The 19875-nt window shown below is 53.9% G+C and overlaps 1 protein-coding gene across 3 annotated transcripts in view; it reads right to left on the bottom strand.

The window, feature by feature from the left end:
• NECAB3 (N-terminal EF-hand calcium binding protein 3) overlaps positions 1-16294 on the bottom strand; it is a 105473-nt gene extending 89179 nt beyond the window's left edge. For 2 of the 3 annotated variants that reach the window (XM_073309904.1, XM_073309906.1), the window contains exon 1: positions 15905-16293. In XM_073309904.1, the coding sequence (XP_073166005.1) occupies positions 15905-16015 (111 nt within the window). In that variant the 5' untranslated portion in view covers positions 16016-16293. Of the gene's footprint in view, positions 1-15904 lie in introns of all 3 variants that reach the window. The other variant, XM_073309905.1, reaches the window with a different exon arrangement.
• Between the last annotated feature and the right edge of the window lie 3581 nt (positions 16295-19875).

The raw sequence follows: 19875 nt of genomic DNA, 5'->3' as shown, positions 1-19875 counted from the left end.
GTCAAGCACAACTGGTAAACCCTATGTACAGCACCTCCCAGGGTGCTACAGTGAGGTTTGCAGGGTGCCTGGAGACACTCCCAGTGTACAAGAGCTGTATGTGCAAAGTCTTATTAACTAGAGCTAGATCTGAGCCCTAACAAGCTCTAAGCAGGAAGGCTGGTCTTGTGGTTAGGATACCAGTCTACAACTTAGTTCAATTCCCGGTTGTGCTACTGACCCTCTCTGTGTTCTTGGGCTCGTCACTTAATCGCTCTGTGCCTCAGTTTCCCCATTCTGTAAAGTAAGGATGTACTTCCCTATCACAGGAGTGCCGTGATGATAAACTCATTCATGTTTGTGGGGCGCTCGGACCCTGTGGCGAGGGAGATACAAGGGTCCCCAGACAGATAACTGCACCTGAACTTAGGGGAAGGTCAAGTCCAGATCCAAATGCTCTGTCTACAACGAGTCAAACCTCCCCCAGGGATCCAAGCACCGCAAGACTTGATCTGTCTGGTTCAGGCCCATCTCTTTTATTAACCCTGTTCTCAGCACCTATTTTATTATATGTATATGTATCAGTTCTCTTTCACCTTTCAGCCACTAACCAGACCAGTTTCCCATCACCACCACCACGGACCCTGGAACTCACCCCAGTGCCTCCTGTGCCTAGGAAGCCTTGAAATGCGATCTAAGTGATGCATGTTCGTTGTGCAGACCCTGAACATTGGGGTAAAAGTCACTTTGGAAGCAGGGAGGCTCTCCCATAGTCTTGCTGTTGTATTTACAATGATCCTGCCCTGCTCAGAACAGCTGCCAGGAGTTAGGGGAGGAAGGAAGGAGTTTGCCTTTGGTGGAGCTACAGGTCTCCTCCTTTGTACAGCAGATTTTGAATTCACATCACGCCAGAAACCATCTATGAGTTTAGGGCTAATCTGTGAGTAACTGAGTCCCTAGAGAGCCCTGAGCAGGATTCAGAGCTCAGAGGCAAGTGCCTATTTCCAATCTCCATATACTCCATGGGTATAAAATGGCACAGCTCCATTAAAGTCAATGGAGCAATGCCAATCTACACCAGCTGCGAATACAGCCCCTCCCTTTAAATCCATCCATCGGTGCTAACCTGGGGAATGATACAACAACAGGCAGACGAACCTCTTTTGCCTGTTTCCCCTTCTTTACCACTTCCCAAAAAGAAAAATCAAGCAACAGCTTAAGAACCTCCGGAGACAGCCATCCCGAGGCCTCTCGGGATGTTACATGGGGCCTGTGCTTGCTAGGCATTCAACCCATGTATTGGTCAATAAAAACAATCAAATGCTGTCTCTCCTCGTTATCTGTCTGACAGCTGATAATTCTGTTAGAGTGTGAGAAACAAACCCAGCCCCCCATGTGAAGCATGAGGCCTTCCTTGCTGTGAGCCACTGCAGGGATGAAATCCGACAGGTGAAATGATAACCTGCCATCCTATCGCAGCTAGATTCCTTGAGAACAAAGCACACTAATAATAGGAACCCTAATTAGTGCTGTCTTGATGTCTTCAAATGGCCTAGAGAATGGCAATCGCAATCCTCTACACGCAGCCCAAATTAGCCCCTGGCTAGGCAGTTAGCAAGTGCGTTTTTTCCATTTTGTAAGATTCTATTTTAAGTGCTGTGGGCGGGACGGGGGTTGTTAAAGGAAGTTACTTTTTTAAATTAAATTCCTGAAGCTGGTGTATTTTTCCCCTTTAAAAATAATTGTTTGGTTTGAATACTCAGCCTTTTTCACCAGTAGGGGCCTAATCCTGCTGCCTTTCCTCATGCAAGGTGGTGCCCTCACTTCAGGTATGGGTGAGAGAGGCTCACCTGAGTAAGACTTGCAGGACTGGGCCCTAGCTGAGACCGAGTGAAAGACCTGGTGCTATGGGAGCGGCACTTCGTTTGCAGGGCTGGTAATGACCTCAGCTCCTGGACTCTGAGTAATGTCACATATGACACACAACACGGTGGGAAGCACGACTTGGCTGCTGTTTGCCCGACTGTAGAATGGGTATAAGAGGTCATGTGACATGTCAAAGGTCACACAGCACGTCAGGGGAAGAGCCCCAACACCCTGACCTATCGCATGGCTGTACTAACCCGATGGCTCACCATAGTGGCTCTGGATCAATGTTTCCCATCATCAGTCTGTTATGTCCCAGCCAGAGGCAGATTAAGGGTTCGTGAGGCCCTGGGCCAGAGCAAGTGGGGACCCCCTCCCAACTCCTTCCACCTGCAGTTCTGCCCCCGTTCCGCCCCTTCTGCCTGTGGCCCCACCCACAACCCCACCCCATTCTTCCCATTCCCCCGTGGCCCCACCTGTTCCATCCACGGTCCGCCCCATTGCACCCCCCCTCCCCCACTGTAGCCCCCACAACCTGTTTGCTCCTTTCTCTCCCACACCCCTGCGGCCCTAAGACTGGAGAAGCTCTGTGCCCCGACCATGGCCCTGGGCCCACAGCGGGGAGTGAGAGCTCCCCGAGGCCATGACAGGGAGCCAGAACTCATCCAGTCCCCTGCACCTGGGATCCGTGTGCTGGGGTTTGCCCCGCCTACCCGTGATTGAAAATTACAATCCCCAAAGCAGCTCCCCATTTTGAGACCTCCCTGTGTGCTTCATTGACTCTCTCCCCAGACACTTTAATTCTCCTGTGTTTAACCCACAGCACACAATCATCCACAACGTGACCCCTATTCATTTGGGGGAGAGCCCCAGCCTGCTCTTCCTCCTTCCCTCTTTGTACGGCCCAGGTGCTTTCCCTTAAGCCTAAGTGAGCAGCAGGTAATCAGTCACAGGTGCACTGGACCCCTGCCCCCTCTTAAAGGGGCCCATCATCCTGTAATAGGACCATGTATTTTGAGAGATAGTCTCCCTTAGATGCTTTTGCTGCTGCCTTCCCTCAAAGCAGGTAATGCCGAGTCTCCCTCCAGAGCCGCTTTCTGGTACTTTTCACCGCCAGCCACAGCCCCGGTCCCTGCGTTGAGAAGCTGTCAATTGAATAGACTAAAGATGCTGAAGGGGAGAGAGCAAGTGCTGAAGCAACAGCCATTTCTTTGTTAAGCTCCCTATGAATTTATTCAGTGCCTTGGGAGCTCCTCCGCTGCCACAGGGCAAGATAACATCCTCAGCTCCTGGACTCTCAGACGGGATCCCTCCAGGGAATTAAAAGAGGAACTCACATTTCTGCAAGGCAACATCCCAGAGTCTGACAAAGAGCCAGAGAGCGAGACTGAGAAGCACAGAAAGGAAAATCTCTGACTTAATCATAACAACAGAGAGGTCAGGGACGATTCTGGCGGAGTGGGTGGAAGATAAGCCAGCCTTAACAATCCAGGTTTAGATCCGATGGACAATAAACAGAGGGGCAGGGAGAGAACAAGGAAAGGATTTCAAGGAAAGCAGCAGCCTTGGCATAACTTTGGTACAGTGGCTGAGGAGCGCAGCTCTACCCACCCCATGGGGCCTGGGCTCATTAGTTTGTCTTCTGGTTGTAAAGTAGGCCTGGGAGAGCACCAGGTAGGCACTACAATGATTTTCTCTGAAGGGTCAGGAAAGTGTCTAAACTGGCACCATCTTGCTCAAGTGACCTGATGAATTAGGGAGGAAAGGAGGTTTTTAGTGCCATCTGTTTCCTTCTTGCCCTGGGACAGCGAGCTGGATTCTATTCACGCTCTCACATTTTCAGCAGAATTGCGCTGAATGCAGAACCTTTATCATTAACAACAATGCATGAACTCGGCTGGATTCTCAGATCCCAGGGCTGGCAGTCACAACAGGGTAAGATTTCACACAGAGTCCCTAGTGCTGAAGCACTGGAGTGCAGAAAAGTCTCCCAGGCACTGGAGATGTTCAGAAGTGGAAATATACTGGAATATAAACACTGTACTTCAAACTCAATCAGTTCCTTTATCCAAAGATCAGAAAGTACTTTCCAAAAATAAATAAAATGATCCTTGAAACCTCTCTGTACGTCATAGGCTTCAGTGCTGTCCATACTTGGGTGGAGGGACGGGGGGGAAGAGAAGTTCCCAACTCCCCACACTTGAAGAAAAGGAGAGAACAGAGTTGCGAGCACACAGATCCTCTCCCCTCCCCCTATGGGGAGTTCATAGGTGTAAAACTTCTGGCAAGGATTCACATGAGGCTAGGACACGATCTTTACGTTGTGTGCAATCTTCCAAAGTGCCCTAGGAAAGTCACTTCTAGGGGCTACTAAGGAGCTGTGGAAAATCCCACCCATTGTGCAGAACACTGGGCATTCAAGAAACCAGAATTCAAAAGCAGTGAGGAAAACAGGCTGCTGCCTTAATGAATCTCCCTGTTGATAAACGGGCAGAACATGCTGAGGGAAAGGTCATCTGGGAAAATTACAGAAAAGGAGGAACAGGGAAAAGATTAGAAAAAAACCTCCCTGGCCGTCCCGTATGGACATCCCATCTGCTATTGCTGTGCACGATTTGAGTGGGGCGTCTCTGCCACCACACCAGCTGGAAGGTTCTGCTGTCTCAGCATAAACATGCCAAACACTTCAAAGCCTATGGCTGTGAGAGAAAGGCTTTCTTCTGTCTTTCGGAGGCTATTAGCAAAAGCTGAGCCTCCAGCACAGTGCCACCTTTCACCTCTTTCCTGAGAAGACTTGGATTTCTCTGATCTACAAAGGGAATCCCAGGACTGTCTGAAGACTGACCTCAGGGTGCAGCGATGATCAAGAACAGTGATTCTGTAAACATGGCTCGTTCCTGCACGGCTCTGCTCCCCTGCGGCATGTGAGGCTGATCTGTTCAGGCTATTGACAAAGAGCCGTCAACCATGTGCAGCCACACATCTGGGCCAGGGATCCTCCCTGTACAGAAGAGCTCAGCTCGTACAGAGGATCCCAAATTAGTGCCCTGATTTTCCAAAAAGTGGAGCAGTGGCGGGCTGAACTCCTTTGGAAATCTGGCTCCAACTCTGAGTGCAGAGCTCCTGCAAGTCTGGTCGGGGGTCTTGTGAAAACCTAGCCCATGGTTTGTAAAGGTTGTTGAGTGTCTTGGAAACCTCAGGGATCTGTGAAAGCCACGTCTATCCAGGTCAGTGTCACAGGGTGGGATGGCTCTTTAAGGGCGGTGGGCTCGACACCACCTGTGACTGATCAGCTGCCTCCCAAGTGATGGGTGGTGCGTGGGATAGTCTGCAGGCCTCCTGGGTCCAGATCCTCAAAGATATTTAGGTGCCTGAATCAGACAGAACAGGGACTTGATCCTGAGTCTCCCACAGCCCAGCTGGGTACCCTAATCACTGGGCTACTGGCTATTCTACAGTGAGGGGCTCTCTGTTTGCAAAAAATGTCACAAGGTCTCGGTTTCATCCTGATGTGGAATAAAACCATTCTGAATAAAACTCACTCTGTTCCATGAACTGGAAATCTTGGTTTCCAGCCAGCCCGTGAGGGGAGTGCCCAGCCTGGACTGCTTGCACTGGGGCAGCTCAGCAGGGTTCAGAAGAGGATTAGATGTTCCTGGGGACAATGAGACCATTCCAAGTGACATCTGATAGGATGCAAGGAACTCCCCTTCCCTCAATCCCCAGTGTAGGGTGTGGCCAGTCCCACTGGGGAGAGCAGTCCCTGCTCCTGCCTAGTCATCCTAGAGCTGTCTAAGGGTATGTCTGTGCTCACCTGGGAGCATGGTTCCCAGCTCAGGTAGACACGGGCCATCTCTGCTCAAGCTAGTGCACTAATAATAGTGTAGCTGGGGGTAGCTGCCTGCGTACAAGCCCGCCTGGACCTCCTGGCTACATGCCATCTACCCATGCTGGGAATCATGCTCCTATCTGCAGAGCAGACATATCCTAAAGGGGGCATGGTGAGGCTAGGATAAAGGACTTGCCTCTGCCTCTCTCTGCACCAGAGGGCAGAGGCTGGTCTAGAGGAGGAACCTCTCTGCAATGGTGGCAGGGGGCTTGCTTGGCTGGCTCAGTCAGATCCTCTGGAGGGCTCCGGCCGCTGCACAGCCCCTCGTCCACCCTTCCCAGGGTACGGGCCAGAATCCAGCCCTTAGGAGGGGGTTGTGAGGACGTATTTATGTGAGACACGCTGCTGGGGCCAGGGGACAGAATGGAAACCTAGCCACGCAGACTTGGGAATAAGAAAAGGAGGACTTGTGGCACCTTAGAGACTAACCAATTTATTTGAGCATGAGCTTTAAATAATAAATAAATTGGTTAGTCTCTAAGGTGCCACAAGTACTCCTTTTCTTTTTGCGAATACAGACTAACACGGCTGTTACTCTGAGACTTGGGAATGACTCCAGCCTTTCTGCCATGGGTGCACTCTGCCTGCACAATGCCTCTGGGTTATGGGCTGGCGCAGGACCCCAGAGTACATCAGCCTTAGCAGCCCAGAGAGAGGCCTGCCAGGGTCAGGTTAAACGGGCCTGCTGCCTGTTGGCATGCGTTCCTCACCTCGAGCTCAGCATGCCGCACTGGAATGAGCTCCAACAACCCACCCACAAACATGGACATTTAGATCCAATTTAAACAGTAAACCCCCTCTTTATTTCCCTGTCCCTTGGCAGCCCTGCACCTTCTCCAGCCTCCCTTGCTATTGCATGGCACCACCTACTGCCAGCTCCCCCTACCAGCATGCAGCTGGCATCCTCTCCGGTGCCAAGAGTGGCCTGCTTTCTTCTCCCACGCCCATCCCAGAATTGCTGGCCTTTAAACTCCCGGCTGGACGCACGGATGACCTGGGCTTCCTGGGGGCGTGAAGCCACCACGCTGCCAGCTCCGAGCCAGCATGTCCTCAGCTGAGCTCATGGACGGTTTGTCGTTGCCTTTTGTGTTGGCCACAACTGGCTCATTTTTAAAATCCCTTCAGTTAGGTGCAGGGGGCAGGGGAGGGAGCAAACAGGGACGCCTGGATTCATGTCACTCCCCGAGACGCCTGTGGCATCAAGCAGCTTCCTCCAGCAGCTTTCTGACTGGAATAAACCAAGCAAACGGGAGAGGATTTCTTACACTGCAAGCCCCTCAGGGCAGAAGCTATAGCTACCTACACGTCTGTTCAACTGCCTGGCGGGAGGACACCCCGCTCCCCAGTGGGACCTCTGGGCACCCCCGGAATGTGCTATTAAAGAACAGCAGTGGGGTCGCACTAACTATGAGCTCTGGCTGTTACTGAGCTGGCTGGATAAATCCTGCTGTCAGTCTGACCCTCTGCACTGCTGGCAGCTCTCCCAGGATGACTGCTTCCTCCTGGCCATGCCAGGCCTCTGGACCCAGGAGCACACAGCCTGCAGAGCAGCCAGTCTGACCCTTGTTATTTATGTCACTAAGAATCTAAGCTGGGTGCAGTGGGGTGAGCTGTCAAGGGGTGAGCCAGAGGAGGTGGGTGAGCCAGCGGGGGATGGGGGGAGACAGCAGGGGGTAGGGTGAGCCAGCTGGGGATGGGGGGGAGACAGCAGGGGGTAGGGGGAGACAGCAGGGGATAGCGGGGAGACAGCAGGGGGTAGGGGGAGACAGCGGGGAATGGGGGGGAGACAGCAGGGGGTAGGGAGAGACAGCGGGGGATAGCGGGGAGACAGCAGGGGGTAGGGTGAGCCAGTGGGGGATGGGGAGGAGACAGTAGGTGGTAGGGGGAGCCAGCGGGGGATAGCGGGGAGACAGCAGGGGGTAGGGGGAGCCAGCGGGGGATAGCGGGGAGACAGCAGGGGGTAGGGGGAGCCAGCGGGGAATGGGGGGGAGACAGCAGGGGGTAGGGGGAGCCAGCGGGGGATAGCGGGGAGACAGCAGGGGGTAGGGGGAGCCAGCGGGGGATAGCGGGGAGACAGCAGGGGGTAGGGGGAGCCAGCGGGGAATGGGGGGGAGACAGCAGGGGGTAGGGGGAGCCAGTGGGGGATAGCGGGGAGACAGCAGGGGGTAGGGGGAGCCAGCGGGGAATGGGGGGGAGACAGCAGGGGGTAGGGGGAGCCAGCGGGGGATAGCGGGGAGCCAGCAGGGGGTAGGGGGAGCCAGCGGGGAATGGGGAGGAGACAGCAGGGGGTAGGGGGAGCCAGCGGGGGATAGCGGGGAGCCAGCAGGGGGTAGGGGGAGCCAGCGGGGGATAGCGGGGAGACAGCAGGGGGTAGGGGGAGACAGCGGGGAATGGGGGGGAGACAGCAGGGGGTAGGGGGAGCCAGCGGGCAGTGGGTGGCAAGCTGGCAGCGGGAAGCTGTCAGGAGGCTCTGGTGCCTAGCATTCTGCACGTCTGCCAAGGCCATTCAATGGATGAACGTCAGCGGCGAAGGCTACTTTGGTGCTTTGGGCGGCCTGCATGTCTCAGGTGATGGATAACGACTGGTGTGGTAGGGGGTGTCTCATCTCTAAATACTCTCTCCATCCCTTGCCTTCCTTCCTCTTCCACTCCCTGTTTTTGACCCCTCTTTTCAAGTCTGCTCTCTCTTCTCCTCGCTCCTTTCTCCTCTCGCCCTTGCCCTCTAGTACCTTTACAGGGGAAAGCACAGAGGAGCCAGCCTAGCGCGCTGTACAAGCCCTGTGCTCTCTCTCTCTCTGTCTAAGGAATCCAATATCCTGGTGTGGCTTTCAGGCCTCTGATGCTTCAGCAGACTCTACATCCACCGTCCCTCCATCCACTGTCTGCCCCCCCTCGTCTGCCCACCCCTCTGTCCTGGGGTCTCACTTCTCTAACGGGCACCATCAGGCTCACAACAAAGGAGCCTGCCAGATACACTGCAGGCTGCAGTCGCTTGCTGAAGTGGCAAACAGTTCCTCGCAGGGCCCCACTGTGCTAGAGCCATGAACACAGCCCTGGCCAAGGCTCCGGGCAGGCCGAAGCAGCCGGAGCCTTCTGTCGCCTGCCTTTCCGAAATCCTCTCTGCTTTCTCTGACCTCCACCTCCATCCTTCCCCAGCACGGCCTACAGGAAGGAACATCAGGTGTATCTATCTTCAGCGGCACCTGGGCTAAGCCTGCCCTCCAGGCCTCAATGCGCCTGGCCCAGGGAAACGATAAGAATTTTCACCCACGCAGGATGGAGCTCAGGGTGTCACTTCAAGGACGGATGGAGGGTGACGCCCTTTCAGTCCCAGAGATAATAAGGGGGGGCTCTTTATTTTCAATCTTCTGTAATCTCGGAGACCGATATGTCCAGTGGCTAAGAGCAAGTGAGTGGGAGGCAGACTCCTCATTTTGTGTGTGTGTGTGTGAGAACTATATTGATTTCAAAGGTGCTGGGAAGCCTTAGAGACTAATGGCCTCTGTTTAAACCTGGTATAGTCCACAGTGGATCAGGTTTCCACAGGCTGCCTTTCCGTGGGCCTCAGTCCTGACCTGGAGGAACTAATCTATGGCTGATAGGACAGTTCCTTCTCTATGGACCCGTTCAGTCCTTGGCGCCTCTGTTGAGACTGCATGCAAACAGGGTGTTAATTAGCACCAGCTGGAGTGGTGAGGGTTGTAACACAGAGAGAAGGAGACTACGATTTCTGGGTCCAACTCCAGGGACAGCTAATGACTCCTGGCTGTCTTGGGCCAAATCAGGGTGTCCTTGGGCAAGTCATTTAAGGATCCATGTTCAAAGGCCATTCTCCACATGCACGTGCATGCAGCCACACCTGGCAGGTGCAGACACCTCCTGTGTGCATTGCCAGTCACTAGTCTAAGACCTCTGAGGGCACAGGTGTGTGGATCTGCACTACAGGGATCAGCCAACTGAAAGCATGTGCACGCAGGTTAGAATTTTTAAAGCACGCATCTGCTTGCATGCAGACATGTGGGAACAAACAAGCAGAGACCCTTTATAAACACACCCCTTAAAATCCCTGTGCATTGCTTTCCCCATCTGTAAAACAGGGATAATTACAGTTACACTTAGCTACCCAGCACCGTCGTGTGTCTCAATCTACCCCAGGGGTAGGTCGTGATACTCATTTAACTGATGTTTGTAAAGTGTTGGAGACACACCGTGAGAGGTGGCTCTAGACTAGCAGTGTATTAACACGTACCTCTCATGTGTAACACGCTCTTGCTTATCATTCCAGATGCAGACATGTATTGATCTGTGAGGCTGGCAGTGGAGGAGACATGGAAGGAAGCAGGCTCTTGCTCACAGCCAAGCTCAGCGAAGCTGTTTGGAAGCTGTCCAGTTACTCAGTGCTGAAAGTGGAAGTGTTAAAATCCTCCCACCTGACTCTGGGACTAACCTATGAGCAGAGAAACCAAACAGAAGGTCCAAGGGAAGCTATGAGAACAAGGGCAGCCATTGGATGCTTCTAGGATTGGTGGTAACAAGATTCGTGCCTCGGGGGTTAATTGTGCTAATGGTGCTCTGATGAACTGGTTTGGTAATAAAGCAGCTGCCCAGAGGATTTTTACTGGCATGCAGCATTCACCAGCCACACCATTCTTTTCAAGTGGGGCTCTGCCTGCTCCATCCAGCTGAACATTTCATGCAGTCATTGACGCTGGCTCGACAGTCCTACGGACTGAAATCCTATGACAGGCCATAGGCCTGTCACAGGTCCACAGGCCTCACACCCCACAACCGTGAGCTGAAAGGGCTAGGGGCAGAGAGGTCTTTCTTTTGCACAATGCATCCTTAGCCTCCCCAATGAAACTGCCAATTAGCATCAGTTTGGGCATCTTTGCTGTTTCAATGTCCAGGTCTGCTGAGAACTGGACTGTCTTGCAAACTCATGGCACCTAAGCTCTTAAGGAGGCATGAAAAGCGAGTTACTATGCTCACCCCAGTTGAATAGGAGCTGGATTTAGAGACAAGAAGTTCCTTGTCACATTATCACTTCCCTTAGTTCAGTTCCCCCTTTATTCCTTGGGAAGCTCCTCCAGCCAGAGCCAGGTCAGAGATGTGGCTCCAGCTTAAGTTAAGTGCCTCAGGTTTCCGTACAATCTTCCCTTATAGGAAGCTCAGCTACAAATGCCGCACTGCAAGAACTCCGGATGTCGGATAGGGCAGGGAGGTACGCGAGGTGCAAAGCAATGGGCCAAGCTACTGCCCCAGCACTGGCTGAGATCTCTCGCTCTGATTCTAATCACGCCAGCCTTCTCTGGAACACACAGGTTGTTCTGAAACAAACATACAGGACAGAGCTCTGCCCTGATGCCCAGGCAGGGAAGGAAAGTGCAGGAGTCCAGGGGTGACCCACCCATCTCTCAGCTGCTTTAGAGATGAGGTGAAGGGGAAGGCACAGAGAGGGTTGAAAGCTGCAAAGCAAGGTGACTGGTGCTTGGATCACCTGTGCTGCGGGAGTGCAGCTCCTGCTCCTTAAGAGGACGCTCTGTGCACTCTATCTAGGTAAAGCCCCATTACTGCAGTAGCTGAGTGCCTCACGGTCCCCAATAGTTCTATCCTCACAACACCCCGTGAGGTAAGGCAGAGCTATTATCCCTATTATATGGAGGGGAAACTGAGGCACAGAGACTAAGTGATTTACTCAAGGTCACACAGGCAGTCTGTGGCAGAGCTGGGAATTGAACCTTGGTCGTGGCTAGAGCCCTACGCACTGGAACCTCCTTCCTCTCCAAGTCACTGCAATGGGGGAGGGGACAGCCATGACCCCCTCCTTCTGCCTGTCCTTTCTGGTGTAGTTAACACTTTGCAGTCCTGTGTTTAGGGGAGTGCAAGGGCTGCAATTGCAGCCAGCCCCTGCCTGGGAGAAACAAGGGGGAAGCCATCACCTGCACAGGCACAACCTGGCCAATATTTAGCAAGTGCTAATGCAAACCACAGCAAAATGGATGAAGAACTGAAAAATACACTCCCAGGTGGGCAGCTATTGAGTGCTTGCTGCTGGGGAGCAGTGAGCAGAGAGGAAGGGAACTCCTATGGCTTCCTTCTGCAAACACACCACTGCCTTGGGATGGTCCTGAGTTATGCCTCAGACATTCCCCTCGCCCCTCCCTGTGACTGTCCCCAGGACAGAAACTGCAAACACAGGCTCTCACAGCTGTAAAGTCAGGGGCCACTTACCAGCTGTGCAGCCTCGGCCCTGATTTTCCCATCCCAATCTCAACCCTCTGTAGGGCCCGACTCCACCACCCTTACTCAGGGTGCATAGCCACTCACTTCACAAATAGCCCCACCGACGCTGATGGTTGGCACAGCAAGCTGCCATTCAAAGTCAACCTGCAGTGACGATGGCTTTGAGATGAGCAGCTAGGCGTACTCAGGCTGGGCCTCTCCATCGGCACCCTGTTGCTGGGCAGCAGTCGCTGCTCCCGGCCCCTCTGACTCCTGACGAGCCAAATGGTGTGAAATGATCACATTCGGCAGCGCAGCCCAGGAAGCGGAGCAGCCATGCAAGGATGGGGAGTTCAGTGGGGGTTCTTCTCCCAGGAGCTGGGGGGACAGGAACCAAAGGAGAAGGGCACAGAGAGAGTGGGGCTGCTGCCTGCACAGACCCACTGGCCACAAACCCCCAGTGGGGTTTAAATCCACATCCGGCACCCTGCCTGTGGGTGGAGGGAGGATGACATCCCCCATGCAACCCAAGTTGACTTGTGCTTTGCACAGGAACTGAGGATTTCACCCTAAAAGCTGCCCAGATGCTCTTGGCCTAGCAAAAGGGTACCCAGACTTCAGTCTCAGAGGCACACCTAAATTACTTCCCTCGGAGACTACTCTTCCCAACATGCAATGCTCCACCTTGAGACGAGCACCCTTGCTACTGAGATCAAGATTGAGCACTGCATGCTGGGATCTGCCACGTCCATAAGAGGACTTCTATATTAAAGAGAGCCATGGATGGTATAAGTCACTGGGCCACACCTGGTCTTTGAGGTGTCTGTCAGACACCCGTACCTGAGCAAATAGGATTGATTTCAACTGGTTCATGACATGTTTAGAATAGGGGGTGTAATTCCAGCGGATAAAACAGACAGCATGTCAATATTTTAGCATCTAGATTAGACAAGCACTAGTGGGTGTCACTTTTAAACAGTTGCACTTGACAATTCTCACAATTTTATCATGAGTCTCACACTATTTGGTGCTTTCCTTAAAGCCCCAGCTCCTGGAGTCATGTGACTACATGAGAATCTCAGCTCTTTTTAAAGTGAGTTTCCTGCCCACATGGTTGCAGAGAAAAGCTTGAAAACATGATCCCTAAAGGATCTGAAACCAGAATACAAACTAAAAATGACCCAATATTTATTATCATTATTTATATATGATATTTGGAGGTCTGACTCATGATTATTTTTAAACACTTGGGACTGTCAGGACTGCTGTCTACTGCTCTCTGCCACTTTATTTCTCTCTGAAATAGGGCCAGATTTTCAAAGTTCAGCACGGACAGTTACATGCAGGTATTTACATATGGTAACTCATGTGATTCTATACAGGCTTGTACACTGTGCCCATCTCAAGGGTACCTGAGCACCAACCTCCCACATGTGGTCACCTGACACGAGAAGTTAGATACCTGCAAATATATGTGCGCAGCTGCAAACACCTAACGTTGCAAATCAACTGCAAAGGCTGGAATTTGCAAAGCAGCCTTGGGAATCGGGCACTCAGCTGACCTGGGATTTGGGCACCCAATTCTCTTAGGGTCTATTGCAAATCCCAGCCCAAATGTCTGCTCTACTCTTAGCCAGAAACTTAGCTGCTCCTGTCACAACAGACATACTGACCCTGCTCCCAGTGTAATAACACCTCCTCAGCCCTGTCTATCCTCAGTTTAGAGTTTTCAAAGCAAAATCCTGCAGATTTATTTACTGGTGCAAACAGGAACAGTTTATTTGGTCAGACGTCACTGGTTCTGGCTGAGCCATGCTGATTAACTGTGCTCCAGACCCAGCAGTGCTCCAAAGACCTGCAAGTCATGCTCCTCCTGTTGGACTCTGTCCCTGGTGGTTACCTTGGCTATAAATTGCCTCAGGGAAGGGCCGAAGCTTCGATTTCATTTCCATCTGTCAGCATTAAACCCTCCCCCTAGCTACTGGGCCACCCCACCACCAGCTTGATTTCAGTCCGAGGAAGGGCTCCTCACTTGCTCGGAAAGGGGAGGAGGAGAGAGGTGGCCTCTGCCTGAAACAGGAGTGACCAGCACTTTGACAGCCAGGCAAAGAGCCGGGAGCTGAAATGCTGCTTGTCTGAAAATGAAAAAATCAATCCAAACCCATAACTGGGGCTGGTACTTCAGTTACATCTTCCAGAGCGATGTCTCTTGTTGGTGACTCAGTTGCACAAAGCCCAGCGGGTGACCGTGTAGCCACAGGCAGAGGGCCACAGGAGGCCACATTTCTAAGAGTCAGCTGGGCACATTTGACTCTGGGGGTACCCGTCAGACCCTCTGGAGGAGACAATGCCTTGGGCAGTGGTTTCCACAGCTCCGAGCTACTGTCTAAGTAGGAAGCAGTTCCACAGCATACACAATTCAAGAGAAAGGACTGAGGACTAAGATCCATGAGCCAAAAGGAACAATAGCCAATTGGCTGTTTGTTCCTAAAGTCTTTTGCTCTTGTGAGCAGTGGAGGCTGAACTGGCAAAGCCTGGGTGTGAAGGTATGGAGACCTCTCACAAGGAGCCAGAGAGCTCCAGCATCTGGCTTCATAAACATTTCATACAATTCACTTTTGTACCATTAGCCACAGGGGTTTCCATTAAAGTCTCTCCGGTGCACTCAGGGGAGCAGAGCATCACGCACAATGGGCTCTTTGCTTTGAATGTCAAGATGAAAGATATCAACGGAAAGTTCTCCACTGCAGGTACAGCTGCAGGAAGCCCAAACAGCTGCTCTTAGCCAGCTCCTAGCATCGGAGGGCTGCCTGGAAGCCTTAAGTCAGATCATTACTTCAAAGCTGCTTTTAACTCTTAGTTTCTGAGGGAGAGGCAGGGCACACAATGATCAGACAATACCCACAACTCTGCAGTAAACACAGCACGTTAAAAGCAAAGACACTTTCAAATGTTTCCCAGCTGGCAGTCCTCTTTGGAACTGGACTCGAAAACCCTTCATCACCCACGTTAAGTGTGTAACTGCCAGCTACAATAAACCTTTGTTAACATAGATTTCCCAGCTGAGATTTTAAACCACGCTCTGGTGACTTTTACCTCCGGAGCAGCTGTAGGTTTAGTTACAATTACACAATTCAGTTTGGGGCTCAAGCTTCATGAAAATTGACCAGCCCAAAAAAACAAAATCTGCTTCCCTCCTCCCAGGCTACCGATTGAAAAAGAAACACGTACTATTCTACTTGCATGACAATGAAGGAAAACAACACCCCCCCCCCCGCAAAGCTTGCCCTCAGATGGAGGAGTTAGTAGCATTTTGCAAAGTTGGGGGATGAAATAGGCGTGGGTATTGTTAGGGAACAATGCTAGGAACTGCTCATTGTTCCGTAGGAGAAAGCAAGGATTTCCCCATTCTTTCCCAGTCCAAATGATGGCACTGCACATTATGGACAAATTTTCAACCCCGGGCACCTAGCTCATGGACGCAAAACGTGGGGATGCAAAGACACAATTCTCTGTCCTTTGTACTCACACACCTGTTCTGCCCACCCCACTGCCTGCTTGTGCCCCTGAAGGCAGATTTTGCAGGTGCCCCTTGGTCCCAGGTCGTTGACGGTGCGCATCACGGTGGGTGTGTGCGGGCAGACACACACACACACACACACACACACGGGTCACAGCAACTAAACCAGCATCTTCCCCCGCAGGGTCCTGCCCGGGGGCAGCCCCGGTCAGAAGTCTCCATTGCGGGGCATTCCACCTGCCCTCTGGGACCCCGCCAGCTCCCAGCCCAGCCCAGTGCCCGCAGCCGGCCGCCGGCCCCCAGCCCCCGGCTCCGGCTCGCCTGGGCTTGAGCCCCCCGGACCTGGGGGCCGCGGGGAGGGACCGTGACGCTGCTCGCCCGCTCGCCCCGCTCCGCGCACAGGGGGGACGCGCCCCGCGCCGACTTACATCGAGGAGGAGGGAGAGCCCCTGGCCGCGGGGCTGCGGGGGCCGCCCGGCGCCGGGGGTGGGCTCGGCAGGCAGCCGGCACATAGTCAGCATCTCCGCGCAGGCCAGCATCGCCCCCGGCCGGTCCCGCGAGGGCTGGAGCCTGCGACGGGAGTCTCCGGCGGCCGGCCCCGGGGCTGCTGCGCTGGGGCTGGGGCTGGGGCTCAGCAAGTCCCTGGCGCTCCCAGATGCTCCGGCCGCGGCCAGCCTCCAGCGGGCAACTTTCCCCGCCCGCCTCCACGCCCGCCTGATTGGCCGCGAGCGGGGATCGGGTCACGCCAGCCAGCTGCTCCGCTCCGCGGCGCGCCGCTCTCCGGGAGCCCCCGGCCGCGGGCTGCTGCCAGGCCCCCCCCCCCCCCCCCCCGCGGAACCGCTGCCTTCGGTGGGGAGCCCGCCCTTCCCCGGCGTGCCGCGGGGATGGCCCCAGCCTCAGAGGGGCTAGCCACGGAGCAGGCCCCGGCTAGTCACCGCCTTAGCACGGGCACTGAACGCCGCGCCCCCGGGGGTGCGGGGACAGAAAACAAGGGACAGGGCGGCAGGCCTGGACCCCCGCCCTGCGGTCAAGGAGAGAAGCCGTTTGCACGCTGAACACCGGCACCAGGGCAGCACAAGCAGCTGGGCAAGAGCGGCGCAGTGGCGGCGGGCGGGCGGGCGACGGGGGCGGTGCAGCAGGACCCCAAATCTTGTGTTAAAGGCCTGAAACGTCTACGGCCAAATGCAACCAACTCCTATAGCTTCTGCGCTTTGCTGGAAGGATCCTAAGTTCCTCCTAAGAGGTGGGCACTAGGCCCTTTTGCTAAAGGGGCATGGATTTGGCAGCTTTGCGTGTTGCACTAAATAACCGCTTGGACTTGTTTCCAAGAATCCGTCATGAAACAAAGAAAAAAGCCAGCCCAGCGCAAGGGCTCCCAACCTGCAGCCAGAGAGCCCCCTGCACCAGCCCCCCCCCCCCTTCCGCAGCTAAACCAAGCCTCTAAGTAGAGCTCCCAAAGACAACCAAGTTTGAGAGAAATGTGAGGTGCAAATAAACCAACGCGTTCCAAAGAGCGGTGTTAAAATGCCAAACAATTGGCAAATGGGAAAATTAACAGTTAGTGCAAACCCTCAGGAAACCTGGAAATCCCCCCCAGTCTTAACTTTGCCCCATCATTCCTGCTTCTCCTCCCCCTCACAGAGCAGAGCCCCACAAGTCTCCACCTAGCTTGTGTAAATTATTACACCCCCCCAAAAAGTAACTACTTTAAAAGAACGTTATTAAGGTTGCAAAGTCAAGTACACAAAAGGTAGGAAATTCCAGAATTAAGATTTTCATGTGCCACCTTAAGTAAGTCCCCTTGTGTGTGTGTGTGTATACATGAGGAGCCAGTCTTTAGTTACATGGTCCCAGATTATATTCTTACACACTCAGTCCATGGGGTGAAAAGTGTTCCCTGAATGAGCCGCTACTCACTATTCTGTTCTATCTTCATTGTTCAGTGTGTAACCTGAGGCCTTATTTACTGCACGCTGTTCAAACCCTGCTCTGAAGACAGAGTTATTCATTTCTGCATGGGCTTTTCTATGGCGCTCGTCACTATAGTATCTGAGACCTGGATCTACAAGGCACTCAGGCATTGCGATGCTGAGCATGGCAACACCGACATTTCAGGCCCCTAGAAAATGACAGGAACATCACTGGGAGCCACAGAGCCTGAGTTAGGCACCACGGCTCCCTATACAATGAATGGGGACCGGCACCTTAGAATGCCACCCATGAAAGCCAGAGGGCCACCTCAGCTAGCAAACGGGAGATGCCAATGCCAGGGGTGAGTCGTAAATCCTGCTCCTCTCTTGGAGCTTGGCACCTAAGTCAGGGCTGCAGGGAGGGGCTGATCTCTGCTAGTGATCCACAGCCGGGAGCCCCCCGGAGGCAGACAGCTCAGGTACCTGTCACTTGTTGGGACAATGAGTTTGGCACCTGCCTCACTCCACACAAAACAGCAGCAGTTGCAGGCAGGTCCCAGTGGACAGCACACTCACTGGGGATGTGGGAGACCCAGGCTCTATTCCCCCATAGCCTGAGGGTGAGAAAGGATTTGAAGAGGGATCTTCCACCTCTCAAGGCAATGCTCTAGCCAGGGAGCAGCGGGATAATTCGATGCATGTCTCTCCTGGTCATGCTGTACCACTAGGGATCAAAAAATGAAAGAGTTAGTTGGCCAGGGCAGGAAACCGAGAAAGAATACAGCTGTAGCAGGCTGGTTGGGCAGCTGTCGGGTCCCCCTGCATCCCACCCTGCCTTGTTGCAATCTTTCTGGGACTGGCCCCTTCTTCGGGAGAGATCCTGGGCCTCCATTTTGCTTGTGGAGGAGACCATGACTCTCCTGCTCTAAAACTGAGTCTCCGATAGTCCTGTCTGCACCCCTAGCTCAGACCTCCTATCCCTGGCCCGACCCACATCTGCCATGGGCCTCAGTGGATGTCCAGTACCTTTGTAACAGCTCTTCTCTAACCGGTGTAGAAACTTTGCCCCGACCCCTTGCTCAGGCCTCCAGTGCTCCCCGCTGAGGGTTGCTAGCCAGGAGGAAAGGCCAACGTTTCCTCCTGCACTGGTAACATACCCAGAGTTGCCCAAATTTCCAGTAACCAGTGTCTGTCCTTCCCTCCTCAGGGCACCAAGGGAGCCATTTCACAGCAGGGCTGCAGCTGTGATCGCCCCCTCATGAATTCCCCCTTTGAGTTTTGTGCCCGTTCTTTTTCAAGGTGCTGCTCTCGCTCCCCCTCCTCTCTCTGCTGCTGGAACAGCACTGACTCCTCCTGCTCTCTCTCGCCTGCTCCCAGCACCACGGGCCTTCTCCTCTCTTGATCCCAAAGACTGGCACCTGCTGGTGACAATGCTCTAACCCTAAGGTCTCTCAGAGTCAGGGCTCCTCCGCTGTATGCCCAACTCTGTCACTGACTCACTGGGTCACTCTCCCTCCCCGTGCCCTGGTTACAAATAACTAAAGACAAAAGATACCTCAGATTTTATCTGACCAAACCACAGCCAAATATTTTGTCCACGTTTCAGACCTCAGGAGATAAGCTGTCGTGTGCGGCAGGCAGAGAACAGGAGAGACAGTGGTGCCCGCAGTGCCTGAGACCCCTGCACTGACAGGCAGCTGATTAGATGGGATCTACAGATGGTCCCAGAATGGTGATCCCTGCTCCATGATGCAGAGAAAGGAGAAAAAACCCAAGATCTCTGCCAATCTGACCTGGAGGGAAATTCCTTTCCAACCCCAAATCTGGTGATCAGTTTGGCCCTGAATATGTGAGCAAGACTCACCAGCTAAGCATCTGGGAAGAGAGGATTCACTGTACCACCTCAGAGCTTTGGGTCATCTTCTACAGTGTCCTGCCTTCAGCTGTGGCCAATGCCTGATGCTTCAGAGCAGGGGTGGGCAAAATACGGCCAGTGGGCCTGATCCGGCCCATCTAACATTCCTGTCTGGCCTGCTAGGTTCTTTGGCTGCCCCCTCGTGATCTCCGGGCTGCTAAAAGTCCCGCGGTGCAGGGGGGAGCTCAGGCAGGCTGCCTGCCTGCCATAGCCCCAGTCGCTCCCGGAAGGGGCTGGCCACTGCTGGCATGTCTCTGCGCAGCCCTGGTGGGGGGAGGGGGGAGAGGGAGGTGGCTCCGCGCACTGCCCCCACCCCCAGCACCTTCCTCACAGCTCCCATTGGCCGGAAACTGGCCAATGGGGGCAGTGCTTGTGGGCGTAGGCAGCACATGGAGACCTGCTGTCCCCCTGCCCCGAAGGGGCGCGCAGAAACATGCCAGCAGCAGCAGGCTGCCAGCCGCTTCCGGGAGCAGGGTGGGGCCACGGCATGCAGGCAGCCTGCCTGAGCCCTGCTGCGCTGCTGGCCGGGAGCTGCCTGTGGTAAGCGCCTTCCAGCCACAGCCTGCACCTCACA

This window comes from Lepidochelys kempii, chromosome 13, assembly GCF_965140265.1.
Source record: "Lepidochelys kempii isolate rLepKem1 chromosome 13, rLepKem1.hap2, whole genome shotgun sequence".
In the NCBI taxonomy this organism is placed as follows: domain Eukaryota; kingdom Metazoa; phylum Chordata; order Testudines; family Cheloniidae; genus Lepidochelys; species Lepidochelys kempii.
Note: the sequence above shows the minus strand (reverse complement) of the source record. Positions and strands in the feature narration are given on the sequence as shown.